Source organism: Jaculus jaculus, chromosome 16 (genome assembly GCF_020740685.1).
Source record: "Jaculus jaculus isolate mJacJac1 chromosome 16, mJacJac1.mat.Y.cur, whole genome shotgun sequence".
NCBI lineage: Eukaryota > Metazoa > Chordata > Mammalia > Rodentia > Dipodidae > Jaculus > Jaculus jaculus.
In genome coordinates, this window is record NC_059117.1 from 63,219,601 (window position 1) to 63,243,129 (window position 23,529).

Genomic DNA, 23,529 nt, shown 5'->3' on the forward strand with positions numbered 1-23,529 from the left:
AAAACAATGCATATGGCCCATTAAGTTTGCCACTGGGTATATACACAAATAACATGAAATAATTAAAAAACTATAGGTGGAGATCAGAATACCAGCCACTTCAAAAATCACCATTTTCTTTTGTTAGCACTTCAACTGTGTAATACAATCTACCCGTGGACATACATCCCAAACACATAAACACAGCCCTGTGTCAACAGTGTTCACAGCAGTCCTAGCCTGTCGGCAAGACACAACATGCACTTACTTTATCAATAGAGGCCTCTACCACATTCAAGACCATAGGGTCGGGGACCAGGGAGACATACACCAGAAGCTCTCATTTCTATCTTTAACATATTGTCAATAAAGAGATAAAATATGTTTAAAGGAAATCTATAGCATGATGCTAAGGTCTCCTGAAGTTTGATGTTGGTCAACGTGGTTTGGTGTATCACACAGTTGGCTCTAACAATACTGAGGCCAGGAATACTAAGCAAACCTCTCCCTCCCCACCCCCATGAGCATAAAAGTCTGCAAAACTTCTGGGAAAAACTGATTTAAGTCTTTTATTAACCGGTGCTTGCAGTTTACTATTTGACAAATTATAAACTTGGATTAAATTAAGTTCTTAAAAATCTAAATTTGACTGAGACTATATAGTTAATTCCAGGTCAACCTGGACCAGATTGAGACCCTACCTTGAAAAATCAAAAAAAAAAAACAACAAAAAAAAAAACCCTCAATTTGAGGCTGAAGGGATGGCTTGGCAGTTAAAGTGCTTGCTTGCAAAGCCCAAGGACTCAGGCTCAATTCCCCAGGACCCACATAAGCCAGATGCACAAGATGGCACATGCATCTGGAGTTTGTTTGCGGCAACTGGAGGTCCGGACATGGTAATTCTCTCTGTTTTTCTCTCTCTAATAAATGAATGATTTTTTTTTAAATCTTAATTTGCCCAAATATGAAACATGAAAATTTTAAAGAAAAATTTTAAACAAAACAAAAACATGTTTGTCATTATCCATAAAGGTAAAATGAAATCCTATTTGCTGCAGCTGGCTGGAGCACCCTCTACCACTGCTCCCTACACAGAAGGCCTGAGTCTCACCTAGACCCCACATGCGACAAGGTGGGGAGGCCGGCAGGCTGCAGGGCTGGCTGAGGCAGGACACACCATACACCAATGAGCATGAGCGGTGCAAAGTTAACACTGCATCTGTGTACTTGTTTACAATTCTCTCACATATGTGCACACTATGTGTAGTCTGTGCTTTGTGTGTTAGGTGGTGAGAAATTTACACACAGAATTCATGTGAAAAAGAAAATGGGCAAACTGCCAACATGAACTGGCAATGTAGCTAGTGCCTGGCATGTACAAGGCCCTGGGTTCCATTTCAGCTCTGCAAATAGGCAAACAAGCAAACACAAACCAAACTAAACCAAACCAGCTCGAGTAAGAACCACAAAGCTTTTCTGTGCTTGCTGTCAGCCAGCTGACGAGATAAGCAGCACTACAGTGTTACCTACAGGGCTGGTTCACTTTCTCACTAACCACCCTTTATCACAATGACAGGAACGTTTGCTGAATAGCCTGTTTTGCTTTGTTTTGTTTTGTTTCCCCCAGCATGCATTTAAAGGTTTCTCGAACATAACTACACTACATATCAAAACACATACTGGAATTTTATTAAATACTGTTATTGTAAAGAAAAAACAAAAATATCAATGAACCAAGAAAGTATGAAAGATTTCTTCATTCTTTTTGAGAAAAGTTCTCTGTATCAGCCAAATGGTAGATTCCTACATGAGGACACAGCACGTGACACAAGTCGGTGCTGCGCATGGTGGCGAAGGCCTGTCACCACAGCACTTATAAGGTTGAGACAGGTGGACCGAGCAGAAGTTCCAGGTCAACTCTGTGCACGGTTGCAGTTCTGTCACCTCAAAGGCTTAGGCAGGAGGATGGAGCAGGAGTTCCAGGCCAGGCTATGTAAGGACACAGTATCTCAAAAAGGAAACAAAACAAAAATATCAAAACAAAAACACAGCTGTGTGTGGTGGCATACACCTTTAATCCTAGCACTCAGGAGGTAGAGGTGGAAGGCAGAGGTAGGAGGATCGCCATGAGTTCAAGGCCAACCTGAGACTACATAATGAATTCTAGGTCAGCCTGGGCTAAAGCAAGACCCTACCTCAAAATAAATAAATAAATAAAAATTTTAAAAAGTCACAGAACAAAACTGCCATGTCAGAGAAGTTCCAAGAGGATGGAGCATTTACTAAGTTGGGATAAGTAGCTATCGAGAGATCAGATTCCTATTGCACTTCACTCGCAAATCTGCCCATCTTTAGTGTAACAGCAAAAGTGACAACACGGGATGTGTATAGCTGGGGCAGGGAAGGCCTTCTTGAAAGCCACACACAATCAATAGCATAAAATCAATACTGGAGAAAATCTGTTACACGAAAATATAAAACTTTCATATTTCAGAAGACATACCAAATAAGTTAACAAAGAAAATTATGAGGAAAGAATTATAACATGTACAACAGAGAAAAGTTTTGATCTAGAACAAAAATTCTGTATGAGTAAGAATATTAGTTACTTCACTTGAAAAAGGTTTAAAAAAAAAAAGTCTATAAAACACCTTTAGTGGTTTCACCCAGTGAAAAGCAATGCTCTAACGAACCATTGAGGGCAAAGTACCAAGTGCCTCAGACGTGGGTCTAATCAAGGAAGAGCTATGGGAGGAGACTGGGAGAGGAGGCATGTGTCATGCTTCTTCCCCATGGTGGCAATGGAGCAGAGAGAACGGGGAACAATTCTGGTGCCCATCCATGGGGACACGTGCACTACAATGCTCTATGGAGACCTGAAAATATTTGTCCAGGGCATGTCAACAAAAACCATCAAGAAGCCAGGAGCGGTGGTGCACACCTTTAATCCCAGCACTCGTGAGGCACAGGTAGAAGGATCGCTGTGAGTTCAAGGCCACCCTGAGATTACATAGTGAATTCCAGGTCAGCCTGGGCTAGTGAGACTCTCCCTCAAAAAAAAACCCAAAAAACAACAAAAAAAAAAACCAACCAACCAACCAACAAACAAAAAACCATTAAGGAAGTATATATACATCAGATGCTTTATCTTTCTGTTTTTGGTTTGTGAGATAAGTCTGGCTTTATTAAACCAGGCTGAACTGCAATTCACTATGAAGTCTTGGATGGCCTCGAACTCACAGCGATCCTCCTACCTCTGCCTCCTGAGTGCTGGGATTAAAGGCGTGCGCCACCACGCCCTGCAGATGTTTTATCTTAATAGATAGCATAGGTCAGTATGAACATACAGGAAAAGACATATACAGGAATAAATACACACAACTGCTAGTACTGTCTGGAAGAGGGCTGGGACTTGTTTGTCTAAACCTTGAACTTAGACACACATTCAGGATTCAACATGGTGTATCCCACGCCTTTAAGCTCCATTTAGCTCATTTTAACATTACCTCATTCCTCTAATGGCAGGTTCTCTTTTTCAGAAAGGTTTCTGCCTAGAACACCATCAAGAAATAGCTTTAGGGCTGGAGAGATGGCTTAGCGGTTAAGTGCTTGCCTGTGAAGCCTAAGGACCCCGGTTCAAGGCTCGGTTCCCCAGGCCCCTCGTTAGCCAGATGCACAAGGGGGCGCATGCATCTGGAGTTCGTTTGCAGAGGCTGGAAGCCCTGGCGCGCCCATTCTCTCTCTCTCCCTCTATCTGTCTTTCTCTCTGTGTCTGTTGCTCTCAAATAAATAAATAAAAAATTAAAAAAAAAAAAAAGAAATAGCTTTAGCTTTCCAGGCCAGGCTACGCATCCAGACTCCTGGAGACAACCACCTTGAAAAGTGTTTCAGTGCACAAGGCAATGGGGGCTCCACTTTGGCTCCCAGCCAACACTTTCCTATCGGATAAACCTAGAACAAGATTGCATTTGGAGGACAAAAGAGCCTATTACAGGCTGGGAAGATGGGTCATGGTTAAAGGCACTTGCTTGCCAAGCCTGCTGCCATCATCAGAACCTTCAGCTACAACAGAAATGTTTTCACTGCCCACCAGAATGGCCACTGACAGTGTGTAGTTATTGAGCAGATGGGTGCTGTATATGATGGAACAACTCCATCTTAAGCTTTACTAACATGAACTCACATGTCCAAGTTCACACTCTGCTGCTCCTATTTTCCAGAACCCTGTGTCACCCCTCGCACTTCTCCTCGCAGGCCGGCCGGCCCGGCTTCACCCACCACCTGCAGGCAGGCATCGCGGTCTGACTGAACACCGAGCCCGGGCCTGCTGTCAGTCCATGCTCCGGACAGCAAGAGCTCGAGCCTATTCCAGAGACTGCCTTTTCTAGCTGACTAGCTCCAAAACTATCCAGGCACATGTGTCACCTTTATGCACATACCCCATGATCAACTGCAATAGCGTATTTTCTGCCACCCAAACAAGTGCCACATGCTCCTCCCTCACTATCTCATTCCCCTTTCTCTCTGACACAGTTCTGCTGTCTCTCATTTAACATGTCAACAGTTCACCCTGCTGAATTAGCATTCAGAAACACCTGACTTCCTCAAGAAATAATTCATTTTTCTCGTTTCTGATGAATAAGGTTACGTATCTTTCTTTTGGCTATTTACTCGTCATAACAACATCTGAGATCTACTTGGCTAAGGTGTGTGCTTTCTTTTAACTTTCTTTTGTCAGTTATAACTTCACACTACTTTCCAAATTTTCTGTCAAAAAAATAAATTACTGGGCTGGAGAGATGGTTTAGCAGTTAAGATGTTAGCCTGTAAAGCCAAAGGACCCAGGTTCGATTCCTCAGGACCCATATAAGCCAGATACACAAAGGTGGCACATGTGTCTGGAGTTCACTGAGGTGGCTTGAGGCCCTGGTGTGCCCATTCTCTGTCTCTCAAATAAATAAATTTTAAAACGCATTACCTTTACAATGAGAGGGAAAAGGCTGGACAATGTCAGCAGGAGCCATCAGCAGGTTTTATGGGAAAGGGACTTGAAGGATGCTTGGCACCTGAGTAAGGCCATCCCCAGTGAGGACAGATGGAGCAACACATCAGCATTACACCACTCACCTAACTTGCGTACTGTTTATGGGTTCCTGCTTTTTGAGCAATTTGCTGCTGGTTACTTGCCTAGACGGAAAGAATCCACTATTGCATTCTGTGACAGACACGTCTCACTGCAATTGATCTACCTGGCTTTACTTTGTAAAACTGCGGCTGCTTCACTCATGGAGTCACTGGAAAGGGTGGCTTATTTCTTGCGAGATGGCTCCGCCCATGCCTGAGAACCTTTCATGAGGGGAAAGCATGCAAGACATAGTACTGGAAGCTGGGCAGGGCCTCCGTGACCGTGTGTCGATATGCACAGCTTCACAGACACGGGGGAAACCTACGAATACAAGACGATTAAGAGTGATCCCCAGGTAAGTTTATGGCAGAATTAGCTCTGAAGCCCAGAGTGGTCATCACAAACAAGGACATGGCACAGTGCAAGAGGAAAACAGACTTCCAAAGACTAGAAGTAGCAAGATTACAATGAACTGTGTGGTTCAAGCAGAAAACGCCACACAAACCCTCAGAGAGATTTCTAGTTTCAGCTTTCAGGTTCCCAGAAGTTGTCACACCTATCCTTACAAGAATACAAGCTGAACCAATTGAAAACGCTTCTGGAACTCACCAGAGAGCTGAGGTCACAGAGCAAACTGTGGCCCTAAATCCCGAGAGACAGGCAAGTACAGAACCGCAGCCAAGATGTGCTTCCACGCAGCAGAAGCCACTGGAGCCAGAGCTGGTAAGAACAATTGAACGGGAAGCTAGACTGAGTGAGGACTACTAGGAGTGAGAAATGCAGCAGAGGACAGGGTCCCACATCCGTACACCAGATTCTCACGATCAAAGAAAAACAACAGAAAAGAAAGAAAACAGATTCTTTGCGACTCCACAGAGGAGAAGGGAGACTAAGTATTGTGAACTACACCCAGAGCAGAAACTTAACGCAAGGAAGTCCCACTGCATGTGTGTATGCACATGTACATGCATGTGTATGAGCATAAATGAGGTTGGTTGCTTTCCTCCATCACTCTGTCTTATTCCCTTGAGGAAGGATCTCTCACTGAACCTGGGGCTCAATGTTTTCTCTGGCTACATTGGCTGGCTAACCAGCCCCAAGGGTTCTCCTGCATCTGTCCCACAGTGCTAGGATTTTAATCACACGTGGCCAAATCTGGCTTTTTACGTGGGTCATGGAGGTCCAAACAGGGGTCTTCATGCTTACACAGCCAGAGCTCTTGCTCACTGAACCATCTCCAGCCCTGCAGTCCTGTTCTCCAGGAAAACAACACTGCCAGAGGCAAACAGAAAAGGTGGGAGGACAGGCTCCCGAGGCCAGTCCCTGCCAGCCTTCTGTCTGACCAACAGGGAAAGCCCCTTACTAAACATCACAGGTCTCCCTCCAGAGGGCTTCCATTTCAGACTGCATGACAACCAGGTCCAAGTGATGGACGAGAACACCGACAACAAAACACAGGTGGAAGTTAAAGTCTGACACCTGCAGCAATGGCCAACATTGAACACAGGCCAGCTTCCATCCAGGTTAACATAAAACCTGACATCAACGACACTTTTCTAGCAGTGCGGCACCTGGAATTTCAGCACTCAGGAGGCTGAAGCAGGATGAGTCCATGTTTCAGCCGGACAGAGCTATGAAGTAGTGTGAGGACAGCACTGTCGCTAAGAAAAGTATCCTGTTTACCCAACACGTCACACGTAATTGTAATTAAAAATACAAGGCATGCTAACAAGCAAGAAACACAGTCTGAATAGAAAAAGCAAGCATGAAGGTCACTTAGCTATAACAATAACTAGAGAATTAACAGGGAATTTAAAATTACTGTAATAGATATGCTATGGGTTAATGCAAAAAGAAGAAAACATGTAAGAACAGATAAGTAATGTAAGCACAGAGATAGAAATAACAAAATTTCTAAAGGAAATGCTATAGCTCACTGTAACTGACATAAAGAACCACTGGTAGCCCAGCATGGTAGCGCACGTCTTTAATCCCAGCACTCAGGAGGCAGAGGTAGGAGGATTGCCATGAGTTCGAGGCCACCCTAAGACGACATAGTGAACTCCAGGTCGGCCTAGGCTAGAGTGAGACCCTACCTGGAAACAACAGCCAAAAGAACAACTGATGGGTTACACAAGCAAATATGATACAGCCCGTGGAGGGTCAGTAACCCCAAGGCAGACCTGGAGAAGCTTCTCAGACTGACCAAAGGGAAAAGGAAGAAAAACCAAAACTCCTTACACCGGGTGACCAGGTGACTGGGTATGGGGGGGGGGCAAAACCACCGAGTGTCTGAGTCCAGTGTCAGGCTGAGACACAGGGCTAGACGGAGGTGAACCCACATGCACTGGCACAGGAGCAGTGAAAGCAGAGAGAAGGACATAGAGGAAGGGCTGAAGTAACAATGGCAGAGTCCCCAGAGTCAGTGAGACTCACCTTGGTCCACACACCTGAGGACACCACCAGGGCAAACACCTCCATCTAAGCAGATCTTACTGAAACTGCAGCAAACCAGTTTTGAGGCAGGGTCTTCAATGAGGAATACAGACAGACAACATAGTAGACTTGACAGAATAATGTCAGCAGAACAGAATGAAATATGAACAGAAAAATCACACCAACATATAATTCTACATCCCAGTGACATTTATTATCCTTCAAAAGTAAGGGAAAAATGCCTTTCCAGGCAAACAAAACCTGGGACTTCACCTCCAGTAAACTTGTCTGGAAGGAACATTACATATTTTTCAGAAAAGAGACCAGACTTTGGGGTCCACATCAAGGATGAGGAACACCAGAGAAGGAGTAAGCTACGACAGAACAGACTCGCCCTCTTCCTCCTCTTGCCTGAGTGATCATGGTATGCAGACCACTGAAGAGAAGGACAGAGGCACTGAGGCCATCTCACAAGGAGCCTGCAGTCTACATGCAGGAGGACAGTGTTTTAGAAGGCACATTTAGATTAGTCAAAAACATTACTATTAAGCAGGGAAATCAATCACTTTCCCCAAAATTAAACAATGACCTGAAAAATATAGCCCAAGGAAATAATGTATACAAGGATATTACATGAAACACAAAACAAGGGCTGGCTGGCTCAGTGGGTAAAGCACTTACCACACAACGCAGCACCTGAATTTGGATCCCCAGATCCCACATAAAGCTGTAGTGGGCTTCTGTAATCCCACTGTGGGTACAGGGAGAAGGGAGGTGGAGACAAAAGAATTTTCAGGAAGTTCCCAAAAGGAGCGAACAATAAGAGACTCTGCTTCAAATGAGGCCGACAGTGAGGACCAGCCTGAAAATGTCTTCTGACCTTTGCACATGTGCCACACAGTACGCATGCATACACACACACACACACACACACACACACACACACACACACAAAAAAATTTTTTTAACTCAATATGAAAATGCTATAATTGGAAAAACTTTTAACTAAAATCTTCATACATTGATAGGATTAACAAACAATTATGAATGTGAAAGGTATTTTTCCGAGCTGTTTAAATGTACTATACCTCATTTATTCTTTCAGTTATGACTCTTCTTTTCAAATGAAGAAAATGACACACACAGGTTGCTCAGTGAAGCAGTAGCCCTAGGCTCACACAAAAACACCAGGGGTTGAAGCACAGGGATTAATTCCTAATGCGTACATGGTGACACAAGTTTATAGGACACAAGCAAAACACAGCAAGCTTCTCATACAAACTGCTCCTAGCCCAGTCCAGGCAAAGCTCTTTCTTCCCCTCATAAGCCAAACCTCACAGCCCAAAGTTCCCATTGCCTCCAAGATTTCTGACCAGAATAGTCCATCAAGCTGTACTTACAGCACTGTAAAGTGTCTCTTAGGCCAACGTTTCAAATCCTTCTCCATTCCTCTCAAAAAATCAGCTGCAAAAGGCCAAAGGCCACATAGGTTTCTAGCAGCAATGATACCACGTTACAGTACCAATTTTACTACTGTAGTCAGGTTCACACTGCTGGAAGAAAACACCTGACCAAGAGCAGCTGTGGGAAAAAGAGGTTAATTTCGGCTTACAGGCTAGACAGGGAAGCTCCATGATGGCAGGGGAAATGATGGCATGAACAGAGGGTAGACATCACCCCCTGGCCAGCATCAGATGGACAACAGCTACAGGACAGTGTGCCAAACACTGGCAAGGGGAAATTAGCTATAATACTCATAAGCCCACACTCAATACACTGCTTACAAGAGGCTTTAATTACCAAATTGCCATCAGCTGGAGACCTAGCATTCAGAACACCTAAGTTTATGGTGGACACATGAATCAAACTAACACAAAGTGGTAGGAGGAACACCATGAGTTTGAGGCCAGCATGAGACTATACAGTGATTTACAGGTCTGCCTGGTCTAGAGTGAGATCCTATCTCAAAAAAACAAACAAACAAACAAAAAACAAAACAAAGCCGGGTGTGGTGGCGCACACCTTTAATCCCAGCTCTCAGGAGGCAGAGGTAGGTGGATCACTGTAAGTTTGAGGTCACCCTGAGAATACATAGTTAATTCCAGGTGAGACCCTATCTTGGAAAACCACAAATAAATAAATAAATAAAAGAAAAGGAAAGAAAAAGAAAAAAGAAAGGGAACTGCATTAACTGAAGTAAACCAAGTGCAAAAGAGTAGTAGTCAAAAACCAGAGAGGGGGCTGGAGAGATGGCTTAGCAGTTAAGCGCTTGCCTGTGAAGCCTAAGGACCCCGGTTCGAGGCTCGGTTCCCCAGGTCCCACGTTAGCCAGATGCACAAGGGGGCGCACGTGTCTGGAGTTCGTTTGCAGAGGCTGGAGGCCCTGGCGCGCCCATTCTCTCTCTCTCCCTCTATCTGTCTTTCTCTCTGTGTCTGTCGCTCTGAAAATTAAAAAAAAAAAAAAAAAAACAGAGAGGCCGTGGCATGATGGCCGCCAGCAGACGGAGGGAAGAGGCTTCAGAAGGCTGAGAGACTGATGGGTGGAATTTCTGTTTACAAGAAGAGCCAGTTGTAAGGGTTTTATAACATCGTGAAAGTACTTAACAGTAATAAGCTTGGCACTTAAATTGGATGGTAAATTTTCTGTAATACTATTACTGCAATATAAAAATTTGGGGGCTGGAGAAAAAACTCAGCAGTTAAGGTTTTTGTCTACAAAGCTTAAGGACTCTGGTTCAATTACCCAGTCCCCACGTAAAGTCAAATGCACACGGGGATACATGCATATGGAGTTTGTTTGCAGTGGCAGGAGGCCCTGGTATACCCACATTCTCTCTCTCTTACCTGCCTCTCATACATAAATAAATAAATAATAAATAAGTTTAAAAATTTTTAAAAGCAAAGCATTCTATTCCTGCTATACTCTTAAAATTCATATACAGGGCTGGAGAAATGGCTTAGCGGTTAATATGCTTGCCTGCGAAGACTAAGGACCCAGGTTCAACTCCGCAGGACCCATGTCAGCCAGATTCACAAGGTGGCACATGTGTCTGGAGTTTGTTTATAGTGACTAGAGGCCCTGGAGTGTCCATTCTCTCTCACACACTATCTGCTTCTTTCTCTCTTAACAGATTAATTGAATTAAAAAAAAAATTTCACGCTGGGCATGGTGGCACATGCCTTTAATCCCAGCACATAGGAGGGAGAGGTAGGAGGACTGCCATGAGTTCAAGGCCACCTTGAGACTCCATAGTGAATTCCAGGTCAGCCTGGGCTAGAGTGAGACCCTACCTTGAAAAACCAAAAGGAAAAAAAAAAAATCAACTCCATTCGCAGAAGGGGTTTGATGTGTGATAGATGTAGCAGAAAGCATTACTGCAGTGTTTGCTGTCTTAGCAATGCTAAGCACAGTTAGTAATAAACCATTACGGAAAGCCACTACCTTTGTCTAATTTTCTAGCTCTGGATAGCTTTTCTTGTGATTTTCTTTTGAGTTCGTTGACTGGAATACAAGCCAAGGCTTTCTCCTGGAGAACAGGGTTTTCAAAGAGCTGCACGTGCTGGGTGTTGGACTGAAGAACTTTTAGAATGGTTGAATCAGCAATTTCCTAAAAGGAAAAATATTGAAATTAGCATTTCACAATATGCTACAAAAATAACATTAGCAACCCTCTGGTTCTACTTCATAGATAATGGGGAACATCTAGATTTACTGACACACAATTTATGCACACCTTGACAGTATTAGTATTAGCAGACAGCCACAGGCACACATTTTTCCCTGTCTATAAAATTATGTACATACATCTGGAGTTTGTTTGCAGTGGCTAGCGGCCCTGGTGCACCCATTGTCTTTCTCTGTCCCCCCCCCCACCATCTCAAATTAAAAAAAAAAAGGAAGAAAGAAAGAAAAAGAAAAAGAAAAAAAATGCCTCAAAGAGAAGCACTAGGTATGAACTGACTACAGGTCAAAACAAAGGCCATGTGCGTGTTAGGGGGTCGCACAGCAGACAAGAAAGGTCCTTGAACTTCGGGGACTGGCTGGGCTCTGTGGCACACACAGCGGCCTCTTCCTCCTTCCCATCCCATCACCAAAGAAGTCTGCCTCTGAGCAGACTTACATACTCAAGAGGCCCAAAGAAAGGAGGGCCCCAAGTGCAGACCAGGGGATCTCACAGTCCTACAGTCAGTGTGTCCAGCCCCCAGACCGGTGCTGGAAGCCAATGCTGCAGATGACTAGGAGAAACTGCCAAGTGCGGAGGGTCACAAAGTGACCGTGCAGCCAGGAGGTACGTCGAAATCAAAATTCAGAAAACACTAAGGGGCAGGCAGAGGTAGGAAGCCTGCCCTGAATTTGAGGCCAGCCTGGCATAACAGAGTGAATTCCAGGTCAGCCTGAGCTACAGTGAGACCCTACCTAAAAAAAGGTACATATGTTATATACACAGCCTAAATAAATAAGCAAAACACCTAAGAAGTACAGTTGGAATTAAAAATAAAAAGCCACCACTACCAAACAAAATTTAACTAATAAAACTTGACTTTTTATTGCTATTGTTTTGAGGCAGGAGCCCCCTAAGTAGCTAAGGCTGGCCTTAAACTGGGGATCCTCCTATGACAGTCTCTCAAGTGCTGGGACTGCAGCCTACACTACCATGATTTGCTCAAAATTTGAGTTATGATTGTTATCAATTGCATATGGAAAGCAAAACCTCAAGAATTTTCATAGGAGGCACAGGAAGAGCAGAAAAGAGATTGCTGTTTTATATGATGCTACTACAAAAATGTTTAAGGGTTTATGTAAAAATTTTGGATCAATAAAAATCCACCAAAGCAGAAAGGAAATCAAGAAAAATAAAACAACAAAAATAAATAAATAAAACAAGAAAGCAAGGAGACCACTAACAGACGCTGTTTCAAACGATTGTAAACACATTAGTAGTTACATTAAAGGTGAATGGTTTAGTTAATCATTACTAAATAAAGTATTCCAGGTGCTGTATTAAGCCCCAGGATGGGTCCCCAGCCCATTGGCATAGGCCTGTAATCCCAGCTACTCTAGAGGCTGTGAGGTAAAATGGGAGAATTGAAATTCAGGGTTAGTCTGGGCTTGACAGTGGGTTTGAGACTAGTTTAGATAATTGAGTAAAACCTGTCGCAAAATGTAAGTGAAGTAAAAGGAAGGCTAGGGTATACAGCCTTGGGTAAGTGCTTGCCCAGCATGCCTGTGGCCCCAATACCACAACAATTAACAAAGTAATAATAAGGATCATTTTACTGCAGGAGTAGAAAAGGTGCAAAAAGTAACAGAAGAGCCACTACAGTGACTCAACAAATATTTGTGTCAGTGCCTTAGACATTGGACAAATAGTGGAGATCAAACACGGAAGTATACCGCCTATGGAGCAAGTAGCCTAGGCTATAGACCCATCCAATGAGGTTCACTTGTGCAAATACTTATTGCACCTCTATTTACTAGCATAGCAGGGATATAAACGATATAAAGTTAAACAGTTTATTCATAAATATAATAGAGGGCTGCTGGTCTAGCCAAGTTGGCAGAGTGCTTGCCTAGCATGCATTAAGTTCTGGGTTCTACCCCAGTATAAATCAAGTGTGCTAGTGAATTTCAGAATCCCAGTATCCAGGAAGTAAAAGCAGGAATGGGAGCTCAATGCTATCCTTGACTAAAGTTTGGGGACAGCCTTGGATACACAACATCCTATTTCAAATAAAAAACAAAAAACACCTGGGTTGGGTAGATGTCTCAGGTTAAAATGCCTGTTTCCAAAGGATAATAGCCCAGGTTCAATGTGTCTAGAGTTTGTCTGCAGTAGCAGAAGGCCCTGGCATGTCCATATTCTCCCTCCCTCTCTCTCTCAAATAAATAAAATATTTTTTAAATCCCTATTTCAGGGCTGGAGAGATGGTTTAGTGATTAAGGAACTTGCCTGCAAAGGCAGATTCAATTCTCTACTCCCACGTAAACCCAGATGCACAAAGTGGAGCATACATCTGGAGTTTGTCTGCAGCAGCTAGTGGCCCTGTGCACCCATTCTCTCTCTCTCTCTCTCTCTCTGCTTACAAAAAAATATTCTTTAAAAATCCCTGTTTCATAAAAAGTATCATAACTGGGGCTGGAGAGATGGTTCGGCAGTTAAAGTGCTTGCTTTGCAGTCTAGTGTCCCAAGATAATCCCCAGTGTTCACATAAAGCAGGATGCACAAAGTAGTACATGCGTGTTGGCAACAACTAGAGGTCTAGCCATGCCCATTCTTTCTCTCTTTCTCGACTTTCAAATAAATACATTTTTTGAAAAAAGTATGATAAGTTTTTTAAATTCTTTTATTTTTATTTATTAGGGGGGGATTGAGAGAGAGAGAGAAAGAAAGGGCACGCTAGGGCCTCTAACCATTACATACAAACTCCAAACACATGCACCACCATATGCATCTGGCTTACATGGGACCTGGAGAATCGAACTGGGAGTCCTTAGGCTTTGCAGGCAAGCACCATCTCTCCAGCCCTATGATAGAGTTCTAAAGCAAACAAAGAATGAAATGGGGGCTGGGTAGATGGCCTAGCAGATGAAGCACTTTCCATACAAATGTGAAGACTGGAGTTTAGTTCTCTACCACCAATGTAAAACGCTGGATGGCCACAGTGGCCCACCTTGAATCCCAGCATTCAGGAGGGAAAGCTGGCTAGCTAAACTAGCAGAATGGGTGAGCCCTGGGCTCAAGGAAGAGACTGCCTCATTCCACAATATGGAGAAGCAAGTAAATCATGGAAGACACCACATGTGTGCACACACACACCAAACATACGTGCACACCCACACACAAGAATGTGCAGACACAAGCATACACACCATGCAGACATATAATGAGAGAAAAGGGAAAGGGCACTCCATTTAGAAGGAATAACAAGATGGTACTGGGGGGCTGTTTTGCATATTTGGAGGGATCAAACTGCTCAGTACCCAGGGCACTAAGGGAACAGATGAGAGGGCGGAAGCTGAGAATAGAGATGAGTTATAAAGTACCAAGACCTTTCCGGTCTCTCTCCAGTGCAACGGGAAGTCACTGAAGGGGTTCAAGCAAGGAGTAAAATGATTAGATCTGTTTTCATAATGCCCTGTCACCCTTAATGCAGAAAGAAGGCATCAGAAAATACAATAAGGGATTCCTGTAGATCTCTAAGACTGTGGTGCTGGCAGAAAATGAAAAGAGATGGACACTGTGGTGGTTTGAATGGAAGAGAAGCTCACGTGTTTGAACGCTTGATCCCCAGCCCTCACACAGCCTGGAGAAAGGTTCTGAAACACAAACACGGCAACCAACCCGACTCTGACCTGAGCAGACAAGGATTACACTGAGATGTGCACAGGATGCCAGCAGAGCTGCCTGGGAAAATGGGCCAGAGCAACGTCTGACACCACAAAAGACTTCCTGCGAGAGACCAGGTGAAGAGGGCACTGTGGGTGAGACTGCACAGTGTGGAACAGGAGGGAGCCTGATAAAACAAGGGATGAAAACAATAACTGAGAAGAAATTTGGATTTCTTCTACATTTGGTAATGAACGCAGGGAATTCTAAATGGAAAATTGTTCCCTTAGGAGAACTGATTTTAAAAAAAAACACAGAACAGAAACACAGAACATTTTTATTTTAAAGAATTCTTATAGTATGCAGATATATATAACATACAAAGTGATAACTTTTCCTTAAATGCAGACTGTCACTTACTAAGGGTAAGAACTCATTCACAGTACTTTTATTTTCAATTTATTCCTTTTCAACCTGGAAATTACCTCATTCCTTGTATTCCCCACCCCTTTTTTTTTTCGAGGTAGGGTCTAGCTCAGGCTGACGTGGAATTATACTATGTAATCTCAGGGTGGCCTCAAACTCATGGCGATCCTCCTCCCTCTGCCTCCCGAGTGCTGGGATTCAAGGCGTTGCGCCACGACACCTGGCTCCTTGTGTTCTTAATGGCATTCAGACAAGCGGGAACAATGAAGTTTATGTTCTTGCCTCATTTCTTCCCATGTTCCCTGGCATGGGGTTCAGTCACCTGAACAGAAGGCTGCTGATTACGGGTGGTGCAACTGCGTGGGCACACACTAATGCTCCACAAGGCAGCAGTTAATTGCCTGACAGAGGAAAAGTTATTTGAAGTACAGGCTCAAGTTTAAAATGTGAAATCTGTTTTGGATCAAAAATATTTTTTCTTCACTAATTGCACATCCAAGTATTTTGGTTCCTGATGTATGATATTTTCAAGACTCTTTATAAGAAAAATGTACAAAGCTCATGGTTCTGTAAATCCTGTGACTTAACCAGGGACAGCTGGATGATAAAGTCGCTCCCCTGGGGAAGGTCAAGGCACCGCCCACCAGCCCCTGTGCTGCCTTTTACTTTTCTGACATTCAGATCTTGAGTTTCTTTATGATAACGAAACTTCCATTTAGTAAAATTTTAAGTTGTAGTTTCATCTTGGAATTCCCTAAACATTCCTTACCAAATGAATACCTTTTTTTCTATTTATGAATTACATATTATTGCAAAAAAATTTCACAAAATACTAACTGACATAAATAATATGAAACCACCAAGTGTCACCACTCAGAAAAATATCACATTTAAGATACCTGCATATGGTTTTCAAAAATTTTATATGTATATGACTGTGGTAGTTTGATTCAGGTGTCCACCATAAACTTAGGTGTTCTGAATGCTAGGTTTCCAGCTGATGGAGATTTGGAGACAGTGTGTTGATGGGGGTGGGGTTATGGGTGTTACAGCCAATTTCCTCATGCCAGTGTCTGACACACTCTGCTGTTGCTATTGTCCACCTTATGTTGGCCAGGGGGTGATGTCCACCCTCTGCTCATGCCATCATTCCCCCCTGCCATCATGAGCTTCCCCCTCGAGCCTGTAAGCCAAAAATAAAACTTTTTTCCCACAAGCTGCTCTTGGTTGGGTGATTTCTGCCAGCAATGCGAACCTGACTGCTGTTATGACTTCAATAAGAAAACTTGCAATGTTACACATAACAGTTTATGTTTGATTTTCCAGTCTCAGCTTAGTTTTTCCCATATCACACTGGTCTTGATGTCCAAACAGCCCATATCATCACACTGTCTGTTTCCTTCACTGAGTGAGTCACAGTCTTGCTATGTAGCCTGGGCTAGCCTGCAATTCATGATCCTCCTGCCTCAGCCTGAGTGCCAAGCACACTTAGCATCACCACTTGTAATACAGAGTAAGTGCTAACAGATGACGTACTATGGTTTAAGTAGTCACACAGGTACTTAGCAAATTAGTAAACAAGAAACAGAACATTGCAATCTTAAGGCCAAAAAGGCTATGTAGGCTCAGAAATTTCTTTATTGTTGGTTTAAAAATTAATTAGCACCAGGCGTGGTGGTGCACGCCTTTAATCCCAGCACTTGGGAGGCAGAGGTAGGAGGATCATTGTGAGTTCAAGGCCACCCTGAGACCACATAATAAATTTCAGGTCACCTGGGCTAGAGTGAAACCCTACTTCAAAAAAAAAATTAATTAGCTTAATGGTCTACGGATCATTAGCACCATGCATGTCTAGTAGTGAGAGACCTGAGGTGCCACACTGAATTTTATTATGACACAATTTTTATAATGTCAATGAAATAATAGCAAATAATAACTCTGAGGAAATACATGGTGGTGGCACACCTTTAATCCCAGCATGTAGAGAAGGCAGCGGTAGGAGGATCTCTGTGAATTCAAAGCCAGCCTGGGATTATACAGTGAGTTCCAGGTCAGCAAGGACTAGAGTGAGACCCTACTTTGGGATAAACACACACATCAAATACATTCATATACAAAGCAGATAATCATGTCTAGTGGCAAATCGGTTTATGAAGAGTTCATAGTGCTTTTTGAAATATCATGTAGTTATTTGTGGGGGCAGACAGGGATGTACCAGGGCCTCCAGCCACTGCAAATGAACCTCAGATGCATGCACTGCCTTGTGTATCTGGCTCCACATAGGTAATGGAGAATCAAACTTGGGTCCTCAGGCTTTGCAGGTAAGCACCTTAACTACTGCACCATCTCTCAAGCCCTGAGTTCATAATATTTTATGTGCACTCTAGAAATAGTTGTGTGCCAAAGCAAATCAAGTCATATAAACTAGCTTAGCCATGTAAAAACTATTGAATGCATACTTTAGAATCATGGTTTCAATCTAAGTAATTCACAAAACTGGAAATAACACATCTAAAAACCCGAGCATGCCCACATTGGAAATTATCCTTGTTATTTCAAATTTGCTTTTTGGAAGGAAACCGTAAAAAATATATGGAGGGCTGTCAAGAAATTATTTTCATTCGTTACAATAAGGGTATATGTAACATATACTTTTAAAAGTCAGGGAGATAAGGGAAATAAAAGCAAAATGAGATACAACTTAAAGACACTAAAATGGGAAAGAGATGGTTCAGCAGGTAAGTGTATTTCCTGTGCAAGCACAAAGGTCTGAGGAGGCCTGAAACTGCCCAAGTTCAAACCTCTAGATGCCACTTCAACCGTAGGACATGACCATGTGTGCCTGTAACCCTAGTCTTTCCTGCAAAGGGGTACACAGAGGGAAACTTCCCAGACCCCTGTGGAGGGCGCCCAGTGGGAAACTGCATAGACCCCTGTGGAGAGCACCCAGTGGGAAATTGCATAGACCCCTGTGGAGGGCCCAGGAGGAAACTGCCCAACCCATTCAAGGGTTAATGGACTTTCTTCATGAAAGACTGTTGAACTGTAACTCAGAAAGCACCGAGGAACTAAAACAATTCAAGACATTCTGCCCTGCAGACAACCACTGAGGCAAATCCTCTTCACTGTGGAAGACCAAAGAAACCAGCCATTGCTGTGATTCAGCTACTTGTCTACCCCCAGCAGACTGCACCTGATTCCTGTCATTTCCTCAAATAGCGCCCTTATAAGCTGAGCCCCTTCCACTACTGAGTGCTTCACCCTCCATCCTGCAGGAGGGTGGCAGCCCCTTGCTGTGTTCCAATAAACAGTGTCTGTTGGTTGAGATCAAGTCCAGTTTGCTTTTTCTATTTCGCTTTCCTTATAACCCTGAGGAAAGCCCAGTGGGAAACTGCCCAGACCCCTGTAGTGGGCCTAAAAGCTGCAGTATCAGGAAGGAACTCAGGCTCAAGTAAGAATGAGTGTAAGGCCTGGAGAGATGGCTTACCAATTAAGGCACTTGCCTGCAAAGCCTAAGGACCTCAGTTCAACTGCCAAATACTCATGTAAGCCAGATGCACAAGGTGGTGCATGCGGCTAGAGGCCCTGGCATGCCCCTTCTCTCTATCTGCCTCCCTCCCCCTCCCTCCCTCCCTCCCTCCCTCTCTCATGTAAAATTGATGGAGCAGTACACATGACACTGTCCCCTCTTGACACAGGAGAACATATGAGGGACTGCAAGGACAGACACATGCATATTCCATACAACACACAAGCAAAGACAATGACAAAGAGAAGGAAAAAAGGAGGGGAAGGGAACGTGACCCTTTACACATGCTGCTAAGAATGTAGAAAGAATGTGACATACACCCAGAGGTCCCACTCTCCAGTGGCTAACACTGAGTGTTACCCTGATGAGATTTAGAATCACTTAGAAGGCAAATGTCTGGATATATGTGTGAGATTAGGTTAACTGAAGTGAGAAGAACCACCCTAATTTTGGGCTGAGAATAACCATTCATTGCTCACTCCCTGCTTTCTGTCTGTGGATGCACCCCAGGAAACTCCTTCCCTCCTGGTGGGCCTGTGGTGGTTTGATTCAGGTGTCCCCATAAACTTAGGTATTCTGAATGCTAGGTTCCCAGCTGATGGAGATTTAGGAATTAATGCCTCCTGGAGGCACTGTATTATTGGGGGCGGGCTTATGGGTATTATAGCCAGTTTCCCAATGCCAGTGTTTGGCACACTTTCCTGTTGTTGTTGTCCATCTGGTGTTGACCAGGAGGTGATGTCCATCTCTGTTCATGCCTTCATAGTCCCCTGCCATTATGGAGCTTCCCCTCAAGTCTGTAATCCAAAGTAAACTCCTCCCTCCCCCCCCCCCCGCCCCCACAAGCTGCTTTTGGTCAGGGTTTTTCTGCCGGCAATGCGAAACTGACTGCAACAGTAAAGTTGGTACCAAGAAGTAGGACTGCTGCTAGACACCTGACTATGTGACTTTGGCCTTTCTGAGCTGATTTTCAAGAGGAATGTGGAAGGATTTGAAACCTTGGCCTAAGAGATGCCTTACAGTGCTATATGTATAGCTTGCTGGAATATTCTGGTCAGAGTTGAAAGACCTCAATGCATTAAGAACTATGGGCTGTGAGGTTTGGCTTGAGGGTGAGAAAGCTTTGCCTGGTCTGGGCTTGGAGCAGTTTCTGTGAGAGACCTGCTATTATGCCCATGACCTGAGAACTTGTGAAGGGTTGCTTTGTGTAGAAACGGAATGGCATGTACAGAGGATATAGCACAGAAATGAATCTAAGCTGAAACTTCTGCCATTTAGCTGCAATTATATGAGAGGTTACAACCTTTGAGATTGGGCCAGCTGACTTGCACTGGGGCAACAGAAGGAATGCAGTCTTTTGAAGGGGCTTGACTGCTCAAGGAGTGCCCTGTTTTTCAGACTCTGCTTTATTCCCCCCAGATTGACCAACTGGCACCGCACCTGGTATTGTGGAACATAAAGAATGCAGGGAAAAAAGGGTCACTGAGTTTGCAATATGGTCTTGTTTTTGGAAATGGCCATGAGCAGTGTGAAGCAGGTTTGCTGGATGGCTGCATGGAGACCCGATGGAGCCATGAGGATGAACTGAGGGTTGCAGTGAAGACCCAGTGGAGATGCTGGGCCCACAAGATGGCCGCTAAGGGAAGTTGCTGGCCCCAGATGACGTTTTCTGGATTGTGAGTAGCCTAGCTGGAGGGACAGAAGTGGAAATCCAGAGACTTGTTGCTGGTTAGAATTACCAGATTTGGAGATTTTTCACTGACTAGAGTTGTTGGACATGGAGCTACAGAGTTTGATGTTTGCCCCATTTAAATCTTGCATTGGTTGAATAGTTCTTTGCTATGCCCAGTGCCGTCTTTTGTAGTATGAGTGTTTAATCTGTGCCATTATGCTCTTTTTGAGGGGGGGGGGGGATTTGTTTTGGTATTATGGTTTCATGAAAAGACCTCGGATTATGGGGATGTTTGAACATCATAGGAATTGATAAAAAAAAATATGGGGACTTTTAAAATTGGACTGAATACACTGCATTTTACAGCATGGATGGTTATCAGTTCATGGAGGCCAGGAGCGGAATGTGGTGGTTTAATTCAGATGTCCCCCATCAACTTAGATGTTCTGAATGCTAGATTCCGGCTGATGGAGGTTTGGGAATTGACGCCTCCTAGAGGCAGTGCATTGTTGGGGGTGGGCTTATGGGTGTTATATCTAGTATCTCCATGCCAGTGTTTGGCACACTCTCCTGTTGATATTGTCCACCTTATGTTGACCAAGGGGTGATGTCCACTCTCTGTTCATGCCATTGTTTTCCCCTGCCATCATGGAGCTTCCCCTTGAGCCTGTAAGCCAAAATAAACCCTTTCTTCCCAAAAGCTGCTCTTAGTTGGGTGATTTCTGCCAGCCATATGAACCTGACTGCAACAGTAAAGTTTACAATCTTTCTGCCCCCTCCTTCTGCAATGTTCCCTGAGCCTTGGTGAGTGGTTTTAACTCTACTTGAGTGGTGAGCTTTTAGAAACTTCTGGATTTCTGCTTTGAGACATGTTGAGTGTCCTCAGTGTCTATCACCATCCCCGTAGTGCAGGTTGTCAGGTTCACAATGAGAGCAGCACTCATGCTTAACTCATCATGGCCCATTTTTTTGACTGGGTTGATTTTTTTATTGCTTAGTTTTCATTGATCTCCATTGCAGTCAGGTTTGCATTGCTGGTAGAAATCAACCAAGAGAAGCTTCTGGGGAAAAGGGGTTTATTTTGGCCTACAGGCTCGAGGGGAAGCTCCAGAGTGGCAGGGAAAAATGACATGAGCAGAAGGTGGACATCACCCCCTGGCCAACATAAGGTGGACAACAGCAACAGGAGAGTGCGCCCAACACTGGCTTGAGGAAAGTGGCTATAACACCTATAAGCCTGCCCCCAACAATACACTGCCTCTAGGAGGCGTTAATTCCCAAATCTCCATCAGCTGGGAACCTAGCATTCAGGACACCTAAGTTTATGGGGGACACCCAAATCAAACTACCACAAGCTCCTTCTATATACTAGATATTAATGCACTGTCAGATACAGTTAGTGAAGATTTTCTTCCATTCTATAGGTTGTATGTTGACTCAGTTGATAGTTTCCTTAGCTACACAGAAAGTTCTTTGAATACTGAGATCCCACTGGTAGACTGTCTTAGTCCCTGAGGTATTGGAGTCCCATGCAGAAAATCCTCTATGTCTGTATCTTAAAGTGCTCTCATGAATTTTTCCACTAGTCATTCAGGTCTTACATTGAAGCTTTGGGTCCATTTGGAGTTGATTTTTATTCATGGTGAGAAATAAGAGTGTAAGATTCTTCTAGATGTAGCTATCCAGTTTCCCAGCATCACTTCTTTTTTTTCTCAATTTTTATTAATATCGTCCATGATTATAAAAAATATCCCATGGTAATACCCTCCCTCCCACCACTTTCCCCTTTGATATTCCATTCTCCATCATATCCCCTCCCCATTTCAATCACTCTCTCTTTTTTGATGTCATGATCTTTTCTTCCTCTTATGATGGTCTTGTGTAGGTAGTGTCAGGCACTGTGAGATCATGGATATCCAGGCCATTTTATGTCTGGTGGGAACACGTTGTAAGGAGTTCTACCCTTCCTTTGGCTATTACATTCTTTCTGCCACCTCTTCTGCATTAGACCCTGAGCCTTAGAAAGTGTGATCAAGATGTTACTCAGTACTCCAGTCACTTCTTTCTAGCACTATGATACCTTCTGAGTCATCCCAAGGTCACTGCCATCTGAAAAAAGAAGATTCTCTACCCAAAGTGAGAGTAGCATTAATATAAGGGTATGAATATTAAGAGAGGTGCTTACTGGGTAGTTTGATAAGCATAATATATACATTTATCCAGACATCAGCAGACCTTACATCCCTATGGCTCATGACTACCCCTGTTTTAAGTTTTCAGTATCAGGGACGTATTCCCTCCCAAGGAGCAGGCCTCCATTCCAATTAGAGGGCAGTTGATTTCCACCATGATAGATGTGCCACTATTGCACCTGTTGGCTCATTTGGCCTGGCTTGCCATGTTCTTATTGCCGAGGACATTTTTTGGCTGTTGGAGACTATTTTTGTGGTTTTATACAAATTTAAAAATTGCTTTGTTTTTTATTTCTATGAAGAATGTAACTGGAATTTTGGTCAGAATTGCACTGAATATATAAACCACTTTTGGTAGGATGGCCATTTTCACCCTATCAATTCTTCAAATCCATGAGAGTGGAGAATGTTTCCACCTTCAAGTGTCCTCCTTAATTTCTTCCTCCAGTGTCTTAAGGTGTTCACTGTACAGGTATTTCACTTCCTAGGTTAGGAATGTTCTGGAATATCTATGTGGCTACTGTGAATGCGACAGCTTGCCTGATTTCTTTCTCACTATGTCTGTCCTTGGTGTATAGGAAAGGCTACAGATTTTTGTGTGGATTTTGTGCCCTTCCACTTTACTGAAAGTGTTTATACTTCTAGGAATTTTCAGCTGGAGTCTTTATGCATTTTTAAATACAGAAGACTATCATTTATGAATAACTTTGACTTCTTTCCAATTTATATCTTTCTTCTTTCCCTTTTTCTTTCCTTCCTTTCCTTTCTTCCTTCCCTTCCCCTCCCCTCTTTCTTCCCTCCCTGCTTTCTCTCCTTTCTTTCTGTTTTAGCTTTTCACAGTAG

The 23,529-nt window shown here is 43.6% G+C and overlaps 1 protein-coding gene across 4 annotated transcripts in view; it reads right to left on the minus strand.

Annotated features, from left to right (window-relative positions):
* Ngly1 (N-glycanase 1) overlaps positions 1-23,529 on the minus strand; it is a 72,355-nt gene that overhangs the window by 26,498 nt on the left and 22,328 nt on the right. For all 4 annotated transcript variants that reach the window (XM_045136177.1, XM_045136176.1, XM_045136179.1 and 1 more), the window contains one exon: positions 10,982-11,147. In XM_045136177.1, coding sequence (XP_044992112.1) covers positions 10,982-11,147 — 166 coding nt within the window. The remainder of the gene's footprint in view (positions 1-10,981; positions 11,148-23,529) is intronic.